The 27254-nt window shown below is 37.7% G+C and overlaps 1 protein-coding gene across 3 annotated transcripts in view; it reads right to left on the bottom strand.

Moving 5' to 3' along the window:
• LOC124506151 (testis-expressed protein 12) overlaps positions 1-25211 on the bottom strand; it is a 49382-nt gene extending 24171 nt beyond the window's left edge. Inside the window, exons 1-7 of one of the 3 annotated variants that reach the window (XM_047072170.1) lie at positions 24803-25211; positions 23766-23844; positions 18180-18255; positions 12671-12875; positions 2851-3062; positions 2530-2645; positions 1535-1637 (exon numbers count right to left, since the gene is read on the bottom strand). In XM_047072170.1, the coding sequence (XP_046928126.1) occupies positions 1535-1637; positions 2530-2645; positions 2851-3062; positions 12671-12875; positions 18180-18255; positions 23766-23828 (775 nt within the window). In that variant the 5' untranslated portion in view covers positions 23829-23844; positions 24803-25211. The other 2 variants (XM_047072169.1, XM_047072171.1) reach the window with 2 other exon arrangements.
• Between the last annotated feature and the right edge of the window lie 2043 nt (positions 25212-27254).

Raw genomic sequence — 27254 nt, 5'->3', positions numbered from 1 at the left:
AATGAAATTTTTTTAATGATCAAAAAAGATGGAGGGACAAAAAACTGCGGAGTTAGTTTACCCATTTCCTGAAACATTTTACCTAAAAGGATGTTTGCTGTTTCCTATAACAGCCGTGAAGAACACATTTCCTACTCAAGATCAGGTAATAAAGAAGAGGATAGAGGAGCGCCTGGGTGGCTCATTCGGTTAAGCATCCTGACTTCAGCTCAGGTCATGATCTTGTGGTTCATGAGTTCAAGCCCCACGTCGGGCTCTGTGCTGACAGCTAAGAGCCTGGAGCCTTCAGATTCTGTGTCTCCTTCTCTCTCTGCCCCTCTCCTGCTCACACTCTGTCTCTCACTCTCTCTCCCAAAGAAATAAACATTAAAAAATACATATATATATGGAGAGAGAGCTGGGTGATGAAGTTTTAGGATACCTAGCTCTACTTGAGCCAGCAAAAAACAAACCTGCACTATGCATTTTAATACACAGTCACCTATGTCAATATGGAGAAGTAGACACAAACACCCTGCAAAGCCAATTACTCACCAAAGGCACACATTAACCTACACAAAAGCTAAACCATACAAATGTTTCACAGGTTATACATGATAGACTGATGGACAGGTTAAGACAGATAGTCAGAAATATAGAACACCTACCCATTTCTCTTCAGAGAGACATGCACTCAGGTTACAGGAACATGAATTTGCATGCTCTGACAGTCTTCTGTACTCAGTAATAAATAACTACGAAGATAGTCTAACAGAGTGACTTTGGGTATGATTCAGACTTGTTGGCAAGACTGGCCTTACACACTAGAAACTTGCCTAACTGAGTATCTTACACAGTCTCCAGATTCACTGCCCTTGTCTGTAAAATGGGGGCAGTAATAGTACCTCTCTCAGAGAGTCGTTATAAGGACTAAATTAAAAAAGTACATTGAAAAATGCTTAACACCAGGATATACTAGGCACTCAATAAATGTTAGCTATCATTATTAGCTATTAGAAGTTTCTGGAGCAGATTGGTAGGCAGTTGGAAAAGGAGTTGTGGGTGACCAGGAAACAGATGTGATGTAAATGGCTGGAAATACAAACACACAATAACCTTAACTTACTTTGTAGTGTATTTTTCCCATAATAAAAATAAATCCTTTCCCATGTAATGAACAATGTACTTTCCCCACATCTGTTTGCTGTACCATTCTAAATTTCTTGTACTTATAGTGTGATTTTTTTTTAAATTCAAGTTTGAGAAATACATACTGAAAATCCCTGTAAGGCCTGTAAGCCAAAAAGCACAACAGAACATAAAAAATGTAAGTCATGCTGAAAAGGTCAAATAGCAAATCAGTTGCTAAGCATATGTGCAAAAGGACCATAGAACACAGTAAATTAGGTACCTTCAGCTCAGTTATGCAACTTTGGAGATTTCCTTCTGACCCTTTTAAACAAAGTTCCCTATGTCTACACCTTAACTGTAATGGAACACTGGGGAGATAGTTAACTCCTAATTATTTTTAAAAAGACCTCCTTCCCAACTTTACCACGTGACCCATAGGAGTTCCCCATGTTGTAAGCTGTTCCATCAGCGTCATAGTGAGGATGTGCAGTTGCTCCATTCACAGCAATGAATTTCCTCCAGTCTACCTGCAAATTTAAGACCATCAGAGACTTTTAAATGTTAAAATGGGAAGATCTCTACTTACATTTATCAAAAGTAGGAATGTGTCAGATATCTTAAAAATAAGATATGACAACTATAGTCTAAGCCCTAATGTCTCACCTCTAAGAAATCAAAATTATTTTTCCTTCTAAAGAAATTGAGACTAAATAATAAATAAAAACTCCACCACCACCACCACCAAATGGACAAAAATGATCATCCAGTAAGGATTCCCCATCCCCCACCAAGATTGCAGGAAAGTTCAAAAAATAAGAATTAAAGTTCTGGTCCAAATTTAATTTAATTTTTATTAATGTGTTAGGTGAATGCAGGAGGGGCCTAGACAGTCTCTAATCCAATTCTATCTGTAGCTAGGAAGAACATGAAATGGCCAACTTAAATCTGTACTATTGTATTTTTCCTTTACTATAGCCTTCAGATATTAGGACTAAGGAAGACATCTAGAATTATCTTTAAGGAAAACCAACCTCACAGGGCTAGATCTACTGAGGACAGAAGGTGCAGAGTAATACCCTGAATCAGTGGGTAACTTTTTTTTCTTTGTTTCATAAAGGCTCCAATTTCTTCTTCAGATAACTACCCCTCTAAAAAGTATTCGGAAAGGAATGCAATGTTAGGGTCTATTTTATTCATTTTTGTAAATGTTCATTAATTTTTATTTTTGAGAGAGAGAGCGCAGAGGAGGCGCAGAGAGAGAGGGAGACAAAGGATCTGAAGTAGGCTCCGTGCTGACAGCAGGGAGCCTGAGGCAGGGCTCCAACCCACAAACCATGAGATCATGACCTGACCCAATCAAACACTTAAACAACTGAGCCACCCAGGCGTCCTTATTCATTTTCTTAAACTATATTTTACCTTTTCAGTTTTTTCCAGAGTTTTGATGTCCACTTTGTTCATAAAGTTGGTCTCAGTACTAAGGTAGTAGTCACCCTTGTACTGCACATAGTTGACATTGGTGTTGTCAGTTATTGCTGAAACCAAATCCCAGAGTTACTTAAACACCACAACTTACTGTAGCACAGTCAGAGCAAGAACACAGTTTAAACATCCTCTTATACCAAAAAAAAAGAAAAAAATTCTACTTCAAGATATGTATTTATATAGATTGACATACATCATAATTAAATAGTCATCACTATCACCCAGAAATTCTGAGCACAGTAAAAGGCTGCTTACCAGGCACTTCAAACTTTGATAAGAAACGTTCAAAAACATTCTTGCAGGGGTCAGGGACAGCCAGCGTGCCAAATTCTGAGATCACAATTCGATCATGAACAGTATTGGCCTTATAAGTATCACTCTGTAGGAACTTGCTTCTATACGTCACTGTGCCCTTCTCCATCCTGAACTGGTGAAGCAAAGCCATCCCATCAAACCAGTGATTGTACCTTCAGACAGCAGCAAAAACAGAAAGACAAATATCAGTAAGAAAAACACAGGGGCAAATGAATGCCTTCAAATACAGAGATAAGGAATTGGAATGGGTTCCCAGCACAACCTGTTTAGTTTGAAAACTTGAGTAAGAGATGACACCTTTTGAGTATATCCTGAAATCGAACGGAGAAGAACTACTTACATTCTTCTGACCCTTACTCCCCTGTCAAAAAACTCACACTTAGAAGGTTGAAAATAACACTCCAAACTGGTGACTCCTAAAATAAGTCTGATTTTTACCCTATAGCCAGGAAAATAGCATAAGAGGATATGAAATACTTGACATTCTCCAAGTTAAAATGGGTTCCTAAGCTTTAAGAAATAATAATCTTCATATCTTATGTATGTATTATGTATTCCATTTACTTTAAATTTTTTCAAATTTATCAGAATTATGCTAAAGAACAAATAAGATTATTAATCATCTTGGTACGTATGATTACAGTAGAAATTATCTATTTAAATAATGGAATATAGGGGCACCTGGGTGGCTCAGTCAATTAAGTGTCCGACTTCAACTCAGGTCATGATCTCGAGGTCCGTGAGTTCAAGCCCCACATCGGGCTCTGTGCTGACAGCTTGGACCCTGGAGCCTGCTTCAGATTCCGTGTCTCCCACTCTCTCTGCCCCTCCCCCACTCATACTCTGTTTCTCTCACTCTCAAACATGCGTATGTTAAAAAAAATTTTTTTTAAATAATGGAAAATCAAAAAACTATAAGGAAAAGTTTATAGCTTTGCTTTTAAACAATTCTTTTTTTTTTTTAATGTTTGTTTGTTTTTGAGAGAGAAACAGAGCACGAACAAGGGAGGGGCAGAGAGAGAGGGGGAGACAGAATCTGAAGCAGGCTCCAGGCTCTGAGCTGTCAGCACAGAGCCTGACGTGGGGCTAGAACTCACAAACTGTGAGATCATGACCTGAAGCCAAAGTCGGACACTCAACCAACTGAGTCACCCAGAAGCCCCAGTGGCTTTGCTTTTAAAAGAGTTTCACATCATACAGTCTTTTCTTTCATGTGCTTAATATGCTGAATGCTTAATATGTCTTCAGCACAGATAAGCAAGGCTAACACCATTGTGTTAAAATGCAAAGGCCCTGGAAGCAAGGAATCAAAGAAATATTTGTATACCTGTGTTTATAGCAGCATTATTTATGACAATCAAAAAATGGACAACCTAGTGTCCATTAAAAAGGAAGGAAAGGAAATTCTGTCACATGCTACAACACAGAAGAACTTTGAGGACATTATTATAAACAAAACAATCTAGTCACACACACAAAAAGGTAGAGTTTCAGTTTTGCAGGCTGAAAAAGTTCTGAAGATCTGTTCCACAACAATGTGAATAAACTTAACACTAACCTTTACCTCTAAAGATGGCTAAGATGGTAAATTTTACATTACATATTGTTTACCACAATAAAAAAATGCAGGAAATAAATTTAAAAGTAAAACAAGACTTTCTTTGCCCAGTGATTTCAGATGCTATCTTATAATAAATTAAATTTCTATTAGTTCTTGGGTTTATTTCTTGGCTTTCTATTCTATATCACTTGTTTATTTATTTATGTACTGACATCACAATGTTTTAATCATAGAGTGTTTATAGTATTTTTTAATGTCAAAAAGGCTAGTCCCTTCACTGAAAATCTTCTTTTTTTCATGTTTTCTTGACTATACTTGCATATTTATTTTTCCATATGAACTTTAGTATTGATCTAATTTCCTTTAAAAGCTTGTTGGAATTTTAAAGATTGTATTAAATTTTAAAATTAACTTAGGGAATACTGACATCTTTATGATGTTGAATTATCCTATTCAAGAACACAGGATGTTTTATCATTTGCTTGATTGCGTCTTTTAGGAGTCTTGTGATTTTAGAGAGAGAGTGAGTGAGTGAATGAGAGTAAGGGAGAAAGGCAGGGGGAGAGAGACAGAGACAGAGAATCTCAAGCAGGCTCCATGTTCAGTGCAGGGCCCAACATGGGGCTCTATCCTATGACCCTAGGATCACAATCTGAGCCAAAATCAAGCGTCAACGGACTGAGCCACACAGGCACCCCAAGGAGTGTTTTTAAAGTTTGCACATTTCTTATTAAGTTTCTTCTTTGTTGCTACTGTAAAAGTTTTTTCTACCATTATGTGCCCTAACTAGTTATTGTTTGTGTATATGAAGGCTACTGATTTCAGTAGGTTAATTTTACATCCTGTTACCTTACCTTTTATTGTTTGAATTGGTTTTGTCATTGATTCTGTGTGGTCTTCCAGATTTACTAGGATATCATCTGCAAACAGAGAGTCTTACCCTACTAATCTTTGGGCCTCTAATCAGTTTCTTTAGTCAGACTGTATTGGTTACATCCGGTTGAAAAGCAGTGGAATAGGGGACATCCCTTCCTTGCTCCTATCTTAAAATACCTATAGTGTTTCTCATTTTAATATCACTGGTTTTAAGATTAAGAGTAAAATATATATGTTTGTGTATGCATGTATACATATATACACACATATATAAATATATAAATGTGTATATATATACACACATACACACAAAATGTATTATATGTATATGTATATATACATATACACATACTTATACCTTTATATCCACATGTGTATATACATATATATCCACATACATATATTTATATATAAATATATTATTACATATATATTGGATGCACATATATTTACCTGTATGTGTATATATGTGTATGTATGTATATAAAATCACATTAAGAAAGTATCCATCAAGTCTTGTTTTCTTGAGTATTTTTATGAGGAATGGATGTTGAATTCTGACAAAAGTTTTGTCAGCATTTATAGAGATAATCCTATGATTATTTATCCTGAGACCTATTAATATGTTATATATTAATGGATTTCCAAATAATGAAACTACTTTGCATTCTTGAAATTAATCCTACCTCATCATTGTGAATTATATTTTTATATAGTGTTGGATTCTATTTGTTGTTAAAATATTTTTGTACTGTATTAGCACTATATATTTTTTATTTTTTCATTGATATTCATAAGTAATATGAATAAATTTTCTGTACTGTCTGCATCATGTGTAGATCATGAATATTATACTTGTTTCATTTTCTCTGAAATGATATACAGAGCTTTAGGACTATTTGATATTTGAAGGTTTGGTAGCATTTCTCTATGAAGAAATCTGGGCCTGGTGCTTTTTTTGAGAGGTAGATAATTAACAAGTACCCCTTTTTCCTCTATAAAAACTGTTCTGTTCAAACCTGCTATCTCTATGAATTTGGGTAATCTGTGTTTTCCCAGAAAATTATCCATTTCACGAGGTTCTGAAATGTATCTGCATAAAGGCCTAGAAAGTCTCGTAAATTTTATCTATTTCAATGGATTTCTTTCCACCACCATTTCCTGTTTTGAATATTTGTACTTCCTCCCTTTTGTTTCTTGATTATGTTAGCTGGTAGTTTCTCTGTTTTGGTAATTTTTTTTCAAAAAACACTAAAAACAAAATAATTTCAATAATTATTGCTATTCTTATCTAAATACCTCTAAAACTACAATACATAGTCTCAAACACAATACTCTGGGTATAACACCAGACACTCAGTTGCCTCATTTAAGAGACTTCACGTTCTTTTGTTCTCTTTCTTTATTTATTTTTGGTTACCACCTCATATTGTTGACTATTTTAATAAGCTTGTACCTAAGATCCATTTCAATGTCCGTTCCCAGGCTCTGGTGATAAGAGCCTCCTGGTACAGGGAGGGCTCCCTTCCTGTAGGAAATTTTATGGCCTGTTTTTAGGTAGAAAAGGGGAGGTCAGGAGCCCTTCCTGCATCTGCTGTTTCTCAAGTGCCTTCATCTCAGTATGCCGAAGTGGCGTATTTTGGAATACATGTCCTAAACTCCTTCAAGGACAAGGGGAGGACTGGAAGAAAATGTAGAGGATTCCTCTCTTCCCTTAAATTGTATTACTTCATGTTTTTTTCTTCTGCAATGTTAATTTAATTTATTTTTTAAGTTTATTTATTTATTTTGAGCAAAAGAGAGAAAGAGGGAGAGAGAAGACGAGGGAGAGAATCCTAAGCAGGCTCCTTGCTGTCAGTGCAGAGCCCCACCTCACCAACTGCAAGACCATGACCTAAGCTGAAATCAGGAGTCTGACCTTTAACCCACTGAGCAACCGGAAGTTCCTGCAATTTTAATTTAAATCGCACATCTATGTAGTTTAAATGCACACACATAGTTCAATTTCACATATGTAGTTTTAAAGAATCGACCAATTCCAAAAAACTTCCTATGATAAACTGAAGTCTCTAATCCCTTTACTCCATTTTCCTGTCCCTAGAGGCCAACGCTTTCAAATACTTTAATTTGACTCTTGATTTTTACTTCCATATTGCTAATTAACATGCTTGTTATTTTTCACATTAGACTTTTATTGGGTTTCTACTAGGAAAGATCAGGATTTAGCTCTCCTCTCTCTCCCCATCTCCACTACGCATGAGCACCCCTTAAATCTCCCAATATTTTAAATATCACTATCATAATATTAATTACATTAACACTTAATATTCATATTATTGACTATAAAAATGTCATTCACAACACAATCATGTAGAAAACTATAATTACTTTTCCTTCCTTATGCCATTTTCTACTTTTCCTAAAGTTGATTTTTCTTTTTTCTTTTTTGTTTGTTTATTTATTTAATTTAAATCCAAGTTAGTTAACATCTAGTGTAATAATGATGTCAGGAATAGAATTTAGTGATTCATCACTTACATATAACACCCAGTGCTCACCCCCACAAGTACTCTCCTTAATGCCTATTGCCCAATTAGCCCATCACCTCACCCAACACTCTGCCAGCAAACCTCAGTTTGTTCTCTGTATTTAAGAGTCTCTTATGGTTTGCCTCCCTCCCTCTCTGTTTAAAAAAAAAAAAAAACTTTATGTTTATTTTTGAGAAAGAGAGAGAGACAGCATAAACAGGGGAGGGGAGAGAGAGAAAGAGAGAGAGAGAGAGAGAGAGAGGAGAGGAGACACAGAATCCGAGGCAGGCTCTAGCCTAACAGCTGTCAGCACAGACCCTGATGCGGGGCTCGAACTCATGAACCTTGAGATCATGACCTGAGCCGAAGCTGGACACTCAACTGACTAAGCCACCCAGGCAACCCATCCCTCTCTGTTTTCATCTTTTTTTTTGCTTCCCTTCCCCTATGTTCATCTGCTGTATTTCTTAAATTCCACATATGAGTGAAATCATATGATTATTTGTCTTTCTCTGGCTGACTTATTTCGCTTAGCACAATATATTCTAGTTCCATCCACATTATTGCAAATGGCAATATTTCATTCTGATTGCTGAGTAATATTCCACTGTGTGTGTGTATGTAGATATATATGTATATGTATGTATACATGTATATATATACACACACCACAATCTTCTTTATCTATTCATCAGTTGATGGACATGTGGGCTCTTTCCATACTTAGGCTATTGTCAATACTGCTGTTATGAACATTGGGGTACATGTGCCCCTATGAATCAGCACTCCCATATCATTTGGATAAAATCCTAGTAGTGTTATTGCTGGGTACAGGGTAGTTCTATTTTTAATATTTTGAGGAACCTCCATACTGTTTTCCAGAGTAGCTGCACCAGTTTGCATTCCCAGAGGAGTCACTGTTTAATGGGAACAGAGTTTCAGTTTGCAAGATGAAAAGTGGATGGATGGTGGTCATGACAGCACAATAATGTGTATGTACTTAATGTAACTCAACTGTACACTTAAAAATAATTAGGATGGGTAAATTTAATGCTATGTGTATTTTACTACTTTTTTTAAAGGCAATGTTTCCTGCAATATCATTCAGCCATTAAAAATAATGGTCATTCAGATTTCATAGCAACATGTATAAAAGGCTTATGATAGTGTGAAAGTTTTTAAACCAGAGCCAAAAAAAAATCAGTTAATATCCAAAACATAAAGAACCCACACAACTCAATACCGAAAAAACTAATAATCCAATTAAAAAATGGCAGAAGGGGGTACCTGGGTGGCTCAGTCGGTTAAGCATCCAACTCTTAATTTCGACTAAGGTCATGATCTTGCAGTTCATGAGATGGAGCCCCGAGTCAGGCTCTGAGCTGACAATGTGGAACCTGCTTGGGGTTCTCTCCCTCTCTCTCTGCCCCTCCCCCACTCATCACATGCGCTCATGCTCTCTCTCTCTCTCTCAAAACAAATAAATAAATTTTAAAAAAAAGGGCAGAAGATCTGCATAGACGTTTTCCCAAAGAAGACATGAAGATGGTCAATAGGCACATGGAAAAATGCTCAGTATCACCAATCACGACGTAAATGCAAATCAAAACCACAATGAGATATCAACTCACACTTGTTAGGATGGCTAGTATCAAAAAGACAAGAAATAGCAAGTGTTGGTGAGGATGTAGAGAATAGGGAACCCTTGTGTATGTACCGTTGGTGGGAATGTAAATATGCACAGCCACTGTCAGAACTACCATATCATTCAGTAATCCTACTTCTGGGTACTTATCTAAAGAAAACAAAAACACTAACTCCAGAAGATATCTGCACCTCCATGTTCAATGTAGCATTATTTACAACAGCCAAGACACAGCAACAACCTAAATTTCCATCAGTGGATGAATAGATAAAGAAGATGTGGTATATGTAGACAGTAAAACCTTGGTTTGTGAGCTTAATTCATTCCAGAAACACGCTTGTAATCCAAAGCACTTGTATATGTAAGCAAATTTCCCCATAAGAAATAATGGAAACTCAGATCATTTGTTCCACAACCTAAAAATATTTATATAGAAATGATTACAATACTTTAATATAATACAAAATAATAAAGAAAATACAAAATATAAAGAAAAACAAATTAACTTGTACTTTCTTTGAAAACCTTCATGACTGGGGTCAGGGAGACAAGACAAAGGAGGGTTACTGTGTAGGATGACTTTCACTATCACTAAGGGAATCACTGCTATCTATTGGCTCAATGGAATCTTTTTCTGCATGGGCCATTGTATATGCTTGCACAGATGTACACTACAGTACAACATTAATAAACTCTTGTCATATACTGTTATTTATTTTATTTTTTAATACTGTATTTAATGTAACTGGCAATAAGGCAGCAGAGGAAAGGGTCTGTATCTGCAGGAAGCCTGACCTAGAATGAAGCAAAGCATTCCTAAGCTCACTCTTGGATGGAAAAGCAAAGGACTGCTCATAGGTGCTCTGAACTGACAAAAAATACACTAGTGCCAGTTGTAGGACCCTTCCAACGTTCTAAAAAAATCACTGATTTCTACCAAACACGGCAACCTGAGACCAAGCATCCAAGCATGGGACACAATCACCCACAATCCCGCAGAGAGAGAGAGAGAGAGAGAGACAGAGAGAGAGAGAGAGAGGAACCACCGGCTCAGTTGTGATCATGTGACGTTTGGTATCACATACTACTCATATTGCAAGGCATTGCTCGTTTATCAAGTTAAAATTTATTAGAAATGTCTGCTCACTTTGCAGAACACTCACAGAACAAGTTACTCACAATCCAAGGATTTACTGTATACAGTGGAATATTATTCAGCCATAAATAAGGATATCTTACCATTTGTGACAACATGGTTAAGGGCATTTTGCTAAATAAAATAAGAGACAGAGAAAGACAAAGAAAATACCATATGATCTCATTTACATATAGAATCTTTAAAACAAAACAAAACAAAAACCCCAAACTCATAGATATACAGAACAGATCAGTGATTTCAAGAGATGAGGGGGTAAGGTTAGGTGAAATGGGCGAAGGAAGTTAAAAGGTACAAAAATAAGTTAAGCAATGGGAATGTAATATACAACATGGTGACAATAGTCAATAATACTGTATTGTATATTTAAAAGCTACTAAGAGAATAAATCTTAAAAGTCCTCATCACAAGAAAAAAAATGGTTTTGTAACTGTGTGGTGACACATGTTAACTAGACTTACTGTGGTGATCATTTTGCAACAATACAAATATTATCCATTATGTTTTACACCTGAAACTAATATAATGTTAAGTCAATTATACCTCAATTTTAAAAAGTTTACATACAAGGTGTCTGGAAGGCTCAGTCGGTTAAGCATTAGACTCCTGGTTTCAGCTCAGGTCATGATCTCACGGTTTCATGAGTTTGAGTCCCACATAGGGCTCTGCGGTGACAGCACAGAGCCTGCTTGGGATCCTCTCTTTCCCTCTCTCTCTGCCCCTCTCCCACTCACACTGTGTCTGTCTCTCTCAAAATAAATAAATGAACTTTTAAAAAGTCTACATACAATATGAGTGTAATTGTTCAAAATAAATGTATAGAAATGGGGCAAAGACTAGCAGGAGATACATTAAAGTGCTAACAGAGAATGTGACCCACATTTTCTCCCACTCTGTTCTTTTATTATTTTTTCCAAGTTTATTTTTGAGAGTGAGAGAGTATGAGCAAGGGGGGGGGGGACAGAGAGAAAAAGAGACAGAGAATCCCAAGCAGCACAGAGCCCCATGTGGGGCTGGAACCCATGAACCATGAGATCATGGCCTGAGCTGAAATCAACAGTTGGATGCTTAACTGACTGAGCCACCCAGGGTACCCAAGCCCCACTCTGTTCTATATTTCAAAAAGTTTTATACAGGTAAGAAGTTTTATAGTGAAAAAAGTTTCTATTATTTAAAAATGTTTAAAGCAAAGAAGATTCCTCCCTTACCATAAGGTTTTCTTTACACCACTTCATGTCCCTACTAACCACACAGAGAAATAATGTACTAAAGAGTTATTGGTCTTTTTCATTTATTTCCATGTATTGATTGAGTGCTATTTAAGAGCAGGGCACTGTCCTGAATACTGGGGATACAGGGCGAACAAGAAAAAACTCTCTGCTCTCATGGAATTTTTATTCTAGTGGAGGAACACAAACAAAAAGTACTAGACATTGATTGTGCTGTGCAGAGAATTAAAATAGGAAATATAATTAGTAATAGCATTTTTAGATTGGGACATCGGGGAAGCTCAAAGGACATGAGACTTGAGCTGATACTGTAATAAGAATCAGACTTGGAAAGACAGATAAGAGCCAATGCCAAGACCCTGAGCAAAAATAAATGTGCCCAGTTTGAGGAACCGAAAGAGCCACTGTGTCTGGGGGACACTGGGTGAGGGAGCTGTATGAGGTGAAGACGTTGCTCCTTCCTTCAGGAACTTGTGGCGAAACAGAGCTCAGTGGTCATACAGACAGTTCCTGACACTTCTCTTTTGGCATGAGCCTTCAAGAGAACTCCAAATTCAGAATATTCTGCAGAGCAGAAAACTCAGGACTTTTTAAGAAAAAGAATTAAGTTTCCTTTTTCTTTTTCCTGTAGACTACAGCTTCCTCATGTGTAATCAAAGGGACTGCATGACAATGTTAGCCTCAGAGAGAAAGCAGACGTAATGTATATTCCATAGAACCAGCCATGCTAAAAAATCCAAATGGTTTTCCAAATTCAAGACTTACTTATCCTTCCCGAATTCAAATTTCCCAGGCCCAACTCGAAGCAGGTAGCCACGGAGCCACTGAGGAAAATGTCCTCGGACGCAAGCAGAGACAATCTGTGGTGTCTCCTCCACCGTGGTTACTAGTGGTGCAATACATGGAAGCCTCTCTTGCTTACTGAAGATTGCCTTCTTCTGACGAGTACTTTCCACATACTTCTTCAAAACTGTGAAGAGGAAACCAGGAGCACAAAAAATTTTACCAATCTTCCATAAACATGCCTGTTTCTCCCTCAGACAATATTCTTATCTACTCTTAAAGGAAAAGTAAACCTATATATAGGTCCAAATATAGTCTCCAAATTCCTCTCTTCCCTCATTGTCAGACCATCAACTCTCTGGATCTCCATTTGTGAAGCACAACAATCCTCTTTGTATTCTTGCAGTACGCTCAGGACTTTATTATTATTATCATTTCTCATAGTTGAACAATACTCCTCTTTTCACAAGACTGAATCTACATATTAACCCAAGATGTGCTAACAGCAACCTCATTGCTAGGATTTTTAAAAAATGACCACTAGGGGCGCCTGGGTGGCTCAGTCAGTTGAGCGAGTGACTTGATTTCCGCTCAGGTCATGATCTCATGGTTCATGGGATCCAGCACCTTGTTGGGGTCTGCACTGACAGTACAGAGCCTGCTTGGGATTCTCTCTCTCCCTCTCTCTCTGCCCCTCCTCTACTCAGGCGAGTGCACTCTCTCTAAATAAGTAAAGAAAGAAAGAAAGCTTAAAAAAAATGACCAGTATTCATTACTATCATAATTACTTTTGATCCACCAGAATGGGATCCCAAAGATTTCCCAGCGATTTATAAGAATTTAGTAGGGTCTGTAGTTCAGCTTCTTCCATTTTAATGGCATACACTTGAATGTGCATGGCATTTTCTAAAAGAAGGGTATCATAAACTAAATTAAGCAGTGATACTTGGTCTGAAATTACTTGAAGTTCAAAAGCCACAAGAAGAAAAAATCATTATTATATAATAAGAAGGTAAAAATTATCCCTGTTAAGGGCACCTGGGTGGCTCAATCAGTTAAGCATCTGACTTCGGCTCAGGTCATGATCTCACGGTTCATGAGTTTGAACCCCACATCGGGCTCTGTGTTGACAGCTCAGAGCCCGGAGCCTGCTTCAGATTCTGTGTCTCCCTCTCTCTGCCCTCCTCTGCTTGCACTCTGTCTATCTCTTGAAAATAAATACTAAAAAAAAATTTTTAATTATCCCTCTTCATATTTATTTCGTGTTCGTTCACAAGGTAGTGTTGCCTAACAGAGAGGGATAGTCAGATATATAATTAACTAGTGCCTTATTTTACTTAAAATTTTAACAGTGATACACAAGTCTAAACTAGAAAAACTAACACATAGAGACCCTATTTTTCTCAAGAAGTGAGATTTGCATTATTTTAGCCAAATATTTTACAGTGTTATATCTATTATTCCATTTCTTTCAAATCTTCATAAAATTTGGTTTAGAGTACATGATTCCTTCTACTTTCCAATAATAAACAATTCAGTCAAACCCAACTATTTTCTGAATTCCCAAATAAAATTGACTCTTACCCTGAATGTCCTTCCTATTAATCTACCCCTAAGGAAATTCTAGTATTGTTCAAATTCTATCTCAAATGCTACTTCCTTTAAGAGGAAGTATACTGTAATATTTAAGAAGAGTATTGGCCCAGGTCCTGCCTGGCTGCAGATTGCTAGGGTTCAAATCCTGGCCTGCTGTTTTCCAAATAAATAACCTTTCTAATGAGGATAATAATATGGCTATAAATAATAAATGAGCTATGTAAAGTTTTTAGAAAATAGTAAATACTCAAAAAATGCTATCATTATTTCCAATCAATCCAACAAGATGTAATATCATCTTCCTTTGAATTATGTATTCATTCAACAAAGGGGTAACTGGTAAGGGATAAAAAGTATTAGAACCTGATGTAGGGATGGCTGGGTGGTTCAGTGAGTTGAGAGTCTGACTCTTGATTTCAGCTCAGGTCATGATCTAATGGTTTGTGAGATCCAGCCAAATGTTGGGCTCCCTGCAGACAGCATGGAGCCTACTTGGGATTCTCTCTCCTTCTTTCTCTGCCCTGCTCACATGTGCTCATGCACACTCTCAAAATAAATGGATAGACTTAAAAAATAAAACCTGATGTGGGCACCTGGGTGGCTCAGTCGGTTGAGAGTCTGACTTCGGCTCAGGTCATGATCTCATGGTTCATGGGTTTTAGCACCTCATTGGGCTCTGTGCTGACAACTGGAGCCTGGAGTCTGCTTCAGATTCTGTGTCTCCCTCTCTCTCTGCTCCTCCCCTACTTGTGCTCTCTGTCTCCCTCTCAAAAATGAATAAACATTTAAAACAAAAATTTTTAAACCTGATGTAAAGGAACTCACTGCCTAATAAACAAACAGACCATTTATACTGTAATCCACATTTTGAGCACTGTTTCTCAAAGTATAGTCTGAGAACTACTTGGAACAGAAATAGATATTACTGCTGAAATGGAGATTCAGGGACTTCATCTTGGACCTAATCAGAATCTCTAGGGTATAGCAAGCAAGTATTCTTAGTCACACTAAAATATGAGAACCACACTATTGGAAGTGGAGGTATAAACAGGATGTTTTGCAAATCTGGAAGGTGGAAACCCTTGGTTATTTATCTTACTACTTTTATTTATATTCTGCATATTCATCTCACTCTCCTCTTTTATTAACATAAATATCCTGAGGTCAGTTTTTACTCCTCTCACTTAAGTAGAATTACATTGAATACGCGGATTGGACAATGGTCTGAATAGAGATTCAATAATATAAAACATCTTACATTTTAGAAAAAGTTTATGTGTGTATCCATTCTGTACTCCATAGCATACTATTGGCAGTTTATTATATACTCTTCAGACTTTTCACAACATTGGATATTGTGTTCTAGACCTCCTTAAACCCCTTTCTATTATTGGTTCCTGAGACACTGCACTTATCTAACTTCCCTGCTCCCTCTTTGTTTGCTTATTGCTAGCTTCACTTACTAGCTGACAGCCTTGGGTAAGTTACTAACCACTCTGAGCCTCAAGTTTTTCAGTGATAAAATAGGGGTGCCGTGGGGATAAAAGAAAGGTAATTCTTCCTATTTATGTTGGTTGTCATAACTAAATATAACGATAGTAGAGCATTTGCAAACATTATTAACTCCCTTTATTAGCCCCTCTTCCCCTTATCACCTCAGGAGTGTGTTCCTAAAGTCTGATCTTGGATCTTTACTCTTTAATGTCAGCACACTTCCTCAGTAGTCTCATCTAGTCCCTTAACTTCACCAAGTACTTCTTGCAGACGATTCTTAACATGTCAAAAGAGAATTCTTCATTTTCCCCCTTCTAAATCAATTTTTCCCACATACTAAATCACGTAGCTTCAAAATCTCTGTGGGCCTTGAACTCCTCTTCTTCACTGTCCCCTCACATTCACTAAGTGGTTAAGTTCTGCTGAGTACACCAGGACAGGGCCAGGAAGAGAATGCTAAGGGGATGATAAAGGGTAGGTGTAAATTACTAGGGCTCAGTTTACAAGGGTTTCTGGGGGCAAATCCTTTGTAAGGATTTTTACCTGTCCACCCCACCTGGGCAGCACCTCCAATTTTTCTTCTGGACCAAACCTGTCCTCATCAGCATTGATGCTTCCACTTCTCTTGCCATATCAGTCACTTTCTTTCTACTGTCCTAATATAGGCCCTCACAACCTCTTAGATGATATTATCACAGCCTCTTAATCAGATGAAATTAGATAGGGAAGCTATCTCCTATGCCAGAGCCTCCGAACAGGTGGGATGGCCAGAGGCTCCAGGCCAATTGCCTCCAGTTTTAAACAGCTCATGGAGCTCCAGATCCTAATTTACTCCAGTGTGAGCTAGAGTTATTATCATTTTCTTTTTTTTTAAGTTTATTTATTTATTTTGAGAGAGAGCACGTGCGTGTGTGCGTGCGTGAGCGGGGGAAGGGCAGAGAGAGGAAGAGAGAGAATCCCAAGCAGGCTCCTTGCTGTCAGCACAGAGCCTGATGCTGGTCTCCATCCATGAACCATGAGATCATGGCCTGAGCTGAATCCAAGAGTTGGATACTTAACCAACTAAGCCACCCAGGCACCCCAATATTATCACTTTCTATGTGTGGTATCATGTGGAAAAGGTTGGGAAGCACTGCTACTAAATTAATCTAAGTACAGATCTGATTGTGTCATATAATCCTCCAAAAGCCTTCAGAAATGACTCCTCACTGTCTACCAAGTAAAGTCTAAACCACTTGGCCAACCACTGAAGGCACTGCACAGGCTCACACCAACCTACCTGTCCAGAACTACCCCTGCCCGCCCCCGCACTAAGGTCTTCTGTTCCAGCCAAACTAAAACACTTCCCATTTTCTTCTCCTCATCATAATTATACCCTTCTCAGGGAACCTGGGTGGTTCAGTCAGGTAATAATCTGACTTCAGCTCAGGTCATGGTCTCGCGGTTTGGGAGTTTGAACCCCACATTAGGCTCTGTGCTGACAGCTTGGAGCCTGGAACCTGGGCAGGATTCTGTGTCTCCCTCTCTCTGCCCCTCCCCCGCTCACACTCTGTCTCTCTGTCTCTCTCAAGAATAAATAAAAAATTATATCTGTCTCTTCAACTAGGGTATTTCCTATCTCCTCCAGGTGAAATTCACTTACCCTATTCATCCTTTGGGATTCAGTACCCATGTCACCCACTTCATAAACACAACATTCCCATTTCCTATAGCAAGAACTAATTCTCCTTAGTCTGAACTCACACAGCATCTATTTCAGCTCTGTTAGGGCACTTACCTTACTCTGTCTTGTGCAATAAAGATGAATATACTTTATTAGTGGTATTCCTTGAGTACAGAGTCACTTGTTTTTACTCCCACTCCAGGACCGAACACATTGCTTTGCATACTGCAACCACTAAATTGTTCAACAATATTCTAGTGCATATCGGTATGATTTCTGTTAGCTCAGCATCAGCCAATTTCAAGAAAGAAAATCATATAACAATAGTAGCTATAATAGAAAGCTACAAAACAATAACCAGAGGTTTTAAGGCAGTCCCCCAGAATGCAAATAAAAGAACCAAACATTTATATTAGGAAGTGTAGCGGTGATTTTCAATTGAGACAGGTCTAAATAGTGAATATTCTTCCTAGTGCATACACAAGAGAATCCCTAAACCATGAATCCTGCCCCATGTTATGTAAAGTATGCAAACGAAAGGCTGTTTCCCTGACGAGTAAACAAATCCTGACTCAGCCTTCCGTAACTCCCAGCTCTGTGGTGTTGCTGTCTGTATCTGCTACACACAGAGTGAAAAGGTTCAGAAGCCCCCAGTATTCTTCAGGAAAGAGGCACAGAGTTCTAAGCCTGAGCAGGCAGAAGAGGAAGAAGGGGAGGAGAAAGGGGCGAATCCCTTACCTGAGATCCAACGTACTATCACAGAAAGGAAACCCACTGCAATGGTAGAAAGGTTGCTGACAAAATGGAGAAAGATCTGAAAAAACATTCTGGTATTACATTCATTAGCAACAGATCCGTGATTTCCAAAACCTCACACTCACTTCCTGGTCTGTCTTTGGCTCACTGACAGGAAAGGAGGGAATGCGGGCAGGAGGCAGGGAGGTGGTGGTAAAGGGGCAGGGCTTCCAGATGCCTGCAAACTTTTACTCTCCTTTCCACAAGAAGTATCCCAACCTATGATAAGTAGTTGTTTAAATTCTGAAATTGGACCATCAATAGCAGTCTCCCTTCCTAAACCTTCCTCTTTTAAACTTGTTGTCACATTACAATGAAGCCCCTTGATCCATGGGTTCCATTTCATTATGATGCTCCTCTCCTCTGAAAGGCTCACATCTCTGTCCTTACAGAATAAAGTCCAAATGTAGTCTGTCAATAAAGGACTCTACAATCAGGCCACAACCTACCTTTCCATTGTCTGCCTGCTTTGTACCATATCATCCTTCCTTTTCTTTTCCATTTATTTAATTTACAAGACATTTTCTGATAATCTAGTATGAATAAGGCCCTGTGAAGGTATGCCCTAATGTATAATGATTAACAAACACTTTTGGGGCGCCTGGGTGGCGCAGTCGGTTGAGCGTCCGACTTCAGCCAGGTCACGGATCTTGCGGTCCGTGAGTTCGAGCCCCGCGTCAGGCTCTGGGCTGATGGCTCAGAGCCTGGAGCCTGTTTCCGATTCTGTGTCTCCCTCTCTCTCTGCCCCTCCCCCGCTCATGCTCTGTCTCTCTCTGTCCCAAAAATAAATAAATGTTGAAAAAAAAAACTTTTGAGCACCAATGTATCAAATACTGTGCTACAAATTGAGAATATAAGAAAACAAGACTCAATCCCTCCTCTCTAGTGGTTTAGATGATACACTATTCCCTTCTGTGAATTCTCAGTTCAGGAAAAAGCCTATCCAACATACCATGTGTTTGTGTTTTTGTTCTTCTGTGCCATTTTAACAAACTTTCCCCTGCCTGAAATACCCTCTTTCTTTTCAAAAACCCATTTTACTACTTCTCTGACCCCTTTGCCAAATGCCTTCTAGTAACTCCAACTAAAAGGAATTAACTAGTACTGCACAGAAATATATATATATATATATATATATATATATATATATATATATATTTTTTTTTTTTTTTTAATGTTTTATTTTTTGAAGCAGACAGAGCAGGAGCAGGGAAGGAGCAGAGAGAGAGGGAGACACAGAATTCAAAGCAGGCTCCAGGCTCTAAGCTGTCAGCACACAGCCTGACGCAGGGCTCAAACTCACGAACCGTAAGATCATGACCTGAGCCGAAGTCAGACACTTAACCAGCTGAGCCACACAGGCGCCCCTATTTTTTAACAGTTACTTATCATGTTTTCTTACCAAAGACATGTAAATGTATTTCAAGAAAGGAGTGGTTACAAATGTCAGAAGGGAGAACAAAAAGTATCTTAAATTATGCTGTATTCCCCACAATGCCTAGCAGAGTATGACGTACAAAGATATTCAATATATATTTTTATTGGTAACCAGTAACGAGTAATTTACAAACACGTGGAATTTTATTGAAATGAGTGATAGGAGAAGTGTAAATTAAAAGGCAATGGTATTTCTGGAATAGCCTATCTCCAGTTGTTAATTATTCAGAGAATTATTCTTGCTTATGTGGATGGTACCAAAGACATCAAAATTTAATCAAAAATCCGTCTTATTTAGGCTTTTAGGAACTTTTATCCTAGTAAAAACATTTTGACTAAAAATCAGTTCCCTAGGTGTGTTTTTTGTTTTTTCCTTTAAGGAGTCTCCATGCTCAAGACAGAGCCCAACACCAGGCTTGAATTCACAATCCTGAGATCAAGATCAAGATTAAAGTCGGTTAAAGACTTAACCGACTGAGTCACCCAGGCACCCTAGTCTTAATCATACCAAATGAAATGATCAGACCAATTCTCTGAACTGCACAGGAAAGACCCTGATGTTGAACAATGGTGACACTAACAAGATATAACAAGTATATTATGAAATGTACTCTGAAACAATCTGTTAACCTTATCTTTCTCAACAGTAATTAATGTTTAGAAAACAGTAACTCCGGAACATTTCTTAGTTATGATGTGCCAGTAGAGACATCTTTGTTTTTAGAACATTAAAAAATTCTGTAAGGTAACAGACTAACTCAAAATCCAGGTGATATGTCATATCAACTCAAATACCGTCTTCTGGCTACACTGTTATTTTAAAATTCCATTTCTAAGAGTTACTTCATTGACCTCCAAACTATCCTGTGTCATTAGCATATCCCTCCACCAATCTAATAATTTTTTCTACCTAACCCATATTTTTAGTAAACATTTTATTTTACGGTTTTCAATCCTTTTATGTTATGTGGTATATTTGCCTTAAAATAGTAATCTGATTGCTGTTCTGGCAGTCAAATTAGATTTTACATTTACAAGGCAGCAAGGCACACATGCTGTCCACCAGAAGAATATCAAATTCCCTGTGGTGCTGTTTATAAATATGCTCAAATCTGTGATTGCTTATATATGTAAAATAGATATAAAATAGATTGAATGATCTATATGACTGAAAAATGTGTGCTGTGATTTTTAAAAACCTGATTAACATAGTTATCACATATAATTATATAACATATTAAAAGTTTTCAATAAAATCATAGCAATACCTTTGAACATTTTTTATAGGTTTTTTTTTTCTTTTTAGCTAGATGAGCATTAGAGATCCTCTAATTGAAATTCAATTAATGAATCATAACAGGTTTGAAATGACTTACCAAGGTTGTCTTCTTGTTTGGCTAATTTTTACTTGTGGATCACTAACTTTTATCCCATATCACACAATGGCTAAGGTTTCTAAGTATAATTTATTAACTACACCACTGATAAGGTTGATATGTAAAAAAGCCAACTCATATAAAGTTTTGATTAGTAATTTCTGGTTTTTATTTTATCACTTTTACCACAAGAAAATAATTTTAAACCAAGAATTTTTATTAGCCATATATTGTAACTAATAGAGAAAATAATCAAACGGTAACATTCAATAGCAATAGCTTAGCTATATCTTACTACATATTGTGACACTGGACAAATTATCTTTAGGTTTCGTTTTTTTTATGATGTTGACCATGAAAAACATTTTAAAACTATCTCCATAGCTACCTATCTGCTACTTAGAGTACTGCAAAGAAAAAGTGCAATATTGTTACATATTACCAAATTAACTCATTGAGTCCTCTTTTAGAAATTTAAGAAATGCTAGGAGGTTTAAGGAAAAAAAAAGAACCTACATATAATTTAAATAATTTACACTTTTATGAAATATGCCAAATATTTAAGCCTCAAAAAAAAGGTACATACTTCATATTATTGTCCAGCATAAAGCCCCTTTTAAATCTAGAAAAGAAATTCAAGCAGTTTCCCCTTCTATGTTTAAGGTACACAGTTTCTTTAATAACTAGAGAGGTGTCAGAGCATAAATGTCATTCTCTTAATACAACAATAATGGGCTTAAATTCTCAGCTTATTTTAAGTACAAATTTTATCTGTGCAGTGTGTTTGCAATCACTGTAAATCTTTGTCTCAGGAGCTCTCTTTTTTGTATTAGAAAGTTTTCAATAGTATTGGCTTCTTTGAAGAGTCCATCTATCTCGTCAATATAAGATGCATCTACTGCTGCTCTCTCACTAATGAGGAAAAAAAAGTTTTTATGTTAAACTAAATAGTAATAACATCTAGTGACACTATCATAGTGATGTTTTTTATTATGGCTATACTAGTTAGCTACTTCATTTAAATAGCTTTGCACATTAAAAAACTTCATTAATTTACAAACACTTCAGTAAAAGTTAAATTAGTCACATAAATATTTTTAACTATTCAAAGTCTCCTGACAGGGCAAACTATGTATCTTACATTATAATTCTAATATTAAACTACATACATTATTTTAACAGTCACACAAACCATCATCCGAATACTATGATTGTCCAGTAGATTAAAAAACAAATACCTAATAAGCTTGATAATCTCAGAGCAATAAAATATTTAAATTCAGTCAGTCCTCAAATATAGAGACATAATATTTAAATATTTCATAAATATTTTATATTTAATATCACTCTTATTATCATTAACTTCAATAAATGACATTTTTCTCAAAGAAGTTTTTTTGTAACATGTTAAATGTTATATCATCTAATTAGAGACCAAAATATATCCAGCCTAATATTTAGCTCTGGTAATAACAAAACAAAGGATGTTTAGTGGAAAAGTTGGGATTAATCTTCAAAAATAACCAATTAATCTATTATAAATGAGATAGAATAAAAAAACTGAAATTACAATTGCTGGATAGGTCTGCAACCACTGAATTAAACTTCCTATTACAGAGTTTCCAGAAAAAATTATTTCTAAGAAAAAGATTCATGAGGTTATGCTATAAGTACTTGCCTTAAGATCTTTGCATATGCAGACAACATTAGATTAATTTCTTTGCTCATGTCTGTTCAAAAAAAATCACCAAGTTATGAACTGTAACAAATTTTCTGTATTATAAAATCAATGTATAGAAATATAAGCATTTTATATATCACCATTCAAATCTTTCTCCAGGGATTCATCTTTATAAAATAGTCCAGAGCTTTCAGACAAAGAGGAATCTGATTTTCCAAGAGAGGACAGATGTGGACTATCTGGCATTTGAGGCTAATAGAAGTAAAGAAAATAGATAAACAGTCAACAAGATCCTTAGGACATATGCATTCTGCTGTCCAAAAAGGCAAATAAAACATCTTTCAGAAAAAAAAGCACACATGCTAGAAATTATATGTGCTCATGTCCTAATCAGCCATTTAAAATTTTATTATCAAGAAAACTTTTAGGCCTAACAAGCACCTTGTTCAACATACTAAATTTTACTTTGGTTTTACATTAGACTTTGATTATGGTTTTAATCCCTTGATGGAAAAAGTTTCCTGTATCTTGCACCGGTAGATATTCCCATAGCAATATAGTAAAACTTTCACTTAGACAATAGCCAAATGCTGGCAAAATTATGCAAGATTACATAATCTTTAAGGAAGCAAATAATGTTCCAAATGCAAACAGATCAACTGGCGGAGGTAGTAGTGAAGAAGAGCAGGATACAATGCTCTTAATTTAAAATATCAGCAACTATAGTACCTAGGTATCCTTATTATAGCAAAATACTTATGTAAAACCCAAGTATCACATATGCATGAACATGAACCCATTTCTGTCTCTACATCACGAATTATAACAAAGAAGTCTCCCAATAGTTTCTTGAAGGCCTATGCTAGTTAATGAAAAAGCAGCTAGAGTCAACATAGTTCCTGCTGGGACAACCCCAGTCCTGGGAGTATGAAAACATTGAATTCCATTGATCAACAGAATTTTCTGAACTAGAAAATATTTGAGAAGTATAAAAAATAAAATCAAAGATTAAGGCTCCAGGAGCATATAGATTACCTCCAGCTCTCTTGGTCTCTTGCAATTTCTAGTATCAGGTTTTACAACTTGACTCGCCATCATATTCTGGAGGCAAGGGCTGCAAAGTTTAGAGGAATGCCAAATATAAGCACAAACGGCATGCTACAGCTTTTTTGAATCTTCCCCTTTCTTTCCAGTCCTGCTGATTTAATTTAGGCTGTCATTATCTGTCACTTATCTGAACAACTCAATTTCTCCCTTCCCTATCCCATCCTATCAACTGCTATTTGGGCCATCTTTCAAAACTCTGATTACCGTATTTCTTCAACTCAAAAACCTTCCCACTATTCATTGCTCCAGAACAAATTCAATTTCCATGGAATGGCATCCAAAGTCCTAGATCACCTGCAGCCAATCGATCGTTCCCATGATTTTCATCTACTCCCTCTACATAGGATCAGCCAAACTAGTCTCTTTGGCACTTCTGCCTTGTTTCTGCCAGAATTTAAGATTCTTCTACCTTCAAAAAAAATCTTAACATTGAAATGTATCTTATAGTTCATCTAATCCAATGTCGTTTTTCACAGATGTGAAAACAGGGGCAGAGACCGTTGACCGAGTTCAAACAAGTAAAACTGAGCCAGACTAGAACCAACCTCCTGGTACCTGAGTGTCTACTGTCCTATCTTACCTTAATATAGCATCAAACTTTCCTTTTAAATTACTTCCCCATGAATTCTGAAGATCACTTCTCCAGGAATCTGAAAGATTACATTTAAACTAACGAAAAATGTAAACAACTACAACGGGAGAGTCTCTACATCTCAGGAGATGGTACTCAACTATCAATTTACTTTGCTTTAAACTCTGGTCCTGGATAATTGAAATGAATGTTTGATTAGTCATATATCATACTCACATAAATAAGACACAAAGACAGCAACAACAAATAATAGAGAAAGATGTCCTTTTGGTAAATTCCCTACAGCGCTCCTACACTCCTTCCAGCACCTTTAGGCGTCAAGAGCTGTAACGATAATACGCAGACAATATTACGCATGCCCAGTAGCGCTCACTTTGCCTTGAGAAGCTCGAAAAGAGAAGCCAACGTGAAAGCCGTTCTCTTTTCCCTTCCCCTTTTTCTCTTCCCTTTTCCTTCTACACCTCTTCTCTGCTCTCCCAGAGTAACAGAATGTGCATATCGATGAAATGAAAACTTCTAGAGCTAGGTAACTGTGCCTCTGCAAAAACAAGTCCGTTTTTCTGTCAGAACCTAGGTCCCAGCGGACTCCACAGGGCTGCCCCAAGAGGCTGGAAGTGCTCCTGTGACAAACCCCACGATGCAATCCAATGCTCTGGTGCCCTAGACATTACACAGCACTGCCCCTGTGTCTTACGCAACTTCTCCTAGTCTTCTCTTTCTTCTCAACGCCCAGTGGGCCCCTCAGACCTTTTCACCTGCCTTTTTTTCTCACTTCCCTCCCCGCTGCCTTTCCTCCCTAGTTGTGTTTCAGACCCATTAACGTCCCCGAGAGGAAGCGCCCATCCTCTTACTGCGCTGTTTCACACTCTCAAGGGCGCATCCCTCCAGCCCCACCCCAAGCCTGGGCTACTACATGGCGTCCGCACCTTCTTCCTCAGCAAAAGCATGGGACTGAGGAGGCGCAGTGCGCGCGAGTGCGCATGCGAGTGCGCGGACTCCACGGCCTCCCAGCGGGCAGCGCAAGGGTCACGTGATGGACAGCGCAGCCGCCCTGGAGGCCAGCCCCGAGCCTGGCTAGGGGGTGTGGGGGCGAGGGGGCGGGGGGACGGGGGCACGGGGCGGGGGCGGGGAAACTCTCGTGCACTTCACGAAGGGGTGGCTTTTTTCCATTGCTCTCCCGCTGTCCCCCTGGACTTGGAGTCTCTGAAATAAAAATCTACCCTTGCTTCCACGTGTGTATTTGGGGAAGGTGGGAAGAATCTGAGTCTAGTCTCTCAAGAAAGAACATGAATTTAGAATTGCCCAAGAGAGGCTGGGGTGTGTCTCACCTGCTTGGAATCTCAGTAAAGGAACATGGGACCCCGGACACTACTTTTCAAGTAAAAGTTACATCCTGTCCCAGGTGGCACGTTTGAAGGAGGGGTTTAAAGCTGAATTCCTGCTGTTTCCCGAGCGAAACTTCCAGACCCAGACCCTCCGTTCCTTCGCTTCCTTTTCTTTGGTGCAACCACACTTTAAGAATCACACCCTTTTGGAAGATTGCTTTCTTGATACGCTAGTAGGTTTAGTCAATATTTTGAAATATGATTTCAAAAAATTTTGTAACATACGTGGCCCATGTACTTGGAAGTTAGTCTCATGAGTGCTCTCATGTGGTGACTTTGACCTGCAATTTCAAAGATAGACATTCTAAAGTTATGCCCAGTTGATGTGGAAGGGGAAAAATATGACCTCATAAAACAAAGGTCAATAACCCCTAATAAATGCCAGTTACACACACTCACACCTTAGCGAACTATATGTAACTTAACATGGTTTTTCCGTTTGGCTTACCTAAATGTTAATTGTCATAAAGACTCGGGAGTTGTGTGTGTGTGTGTGTGTGTGTGTAATTTATCGGCTGTTTGTGAAAAAGCCATTCGTTTTAAGTAAGTTCCCAGAAAATAGGTACTCAGTTTGTTTAATTTGATTTGCTAATATTGTGAAATAGAAGTTACTTAATCGACTAGATGATTAGGGTGCAGTTTTTGACAGTCTTTTTGGAATCCCTATCACCGTCTGAGGACTGATAGCAATCTGTGTTGAAATTTTCCCCATGTGTGGTAAAATGAGGGGGGGAAAGTAATGAGTTTTTCATAAAGCCACAGCATTCACTTGAAAGAATTGTCCTTTAGTCTGATACATGTCCTTCCTAGTTTTCTTGGTGTTAAAATGGTCTGTCATAAAATAAAAATATAAAGACTTTTAAGATTTTTAATGCCCTTACTTGGCAAATTATAAAGTTGCCCACTCCTCTGCATTGTTAACATTATTGTCACTATTATTTTTAATAGCCTATTAAATCCAATTCCTCTTCTAGCCTTCACGTTGTATGGTATCTAAAGAGGTAGTTATCTAGTTCTTAAAGTACCTCCAGGAAAAATAATTCCACCTAATACATACATGTTTACACCAAATCAAGAGAACACCATGGACATTTTATTTTATTTTTAAAATATTATCTCCATTGGGGTGCCTGGGTGGCTCAGTCAGTTGAGCCTCTGACTCTTGATTTCTGCTCAGGTCATGATCTCACAGTCATGAGGTCAGGCTCCAGGCTGGGCATGCAGCCTTCTTGGGTTTCTCTCTCTCCCTCTCCCCTGCTCACTCACTATCTCTCTAAGAAAAACAATAGTTATCTCTGTTGTAAAAACTAAATGAGTAAGAAATGAGAGTGTGTGGAAAGTTTTATAGTTGTCTAGTGCTTTATGGGCGCCTGTGTGGCTCAGTAGGGTAAGCGACCGACTCTTGATTTCAGCTCAGGTCCTGATCCCAGGGTTGTGTGA

Source organism: Lynx rufus, unplaced genomic scaffold (genome assembly GCF_022079265.1).
Source record: "Lynx rufus isolate CCGP_SWC_20201006 ecotype Redwood Valley unplaced genomic scaffold, mLynRuf1.p SCAF_9, whole genome shotgun sequence".
Lineage (NCBI taxonomy): Eukaryota > Metazoa > Chordata > Mammalia > Carnivora > Felidae > Lynx > Lynx rufus.
Note: the sequence above shows the minus strand (reverse complement) of the source record. Positions and strands in the feature narration are given on the sequence as shown.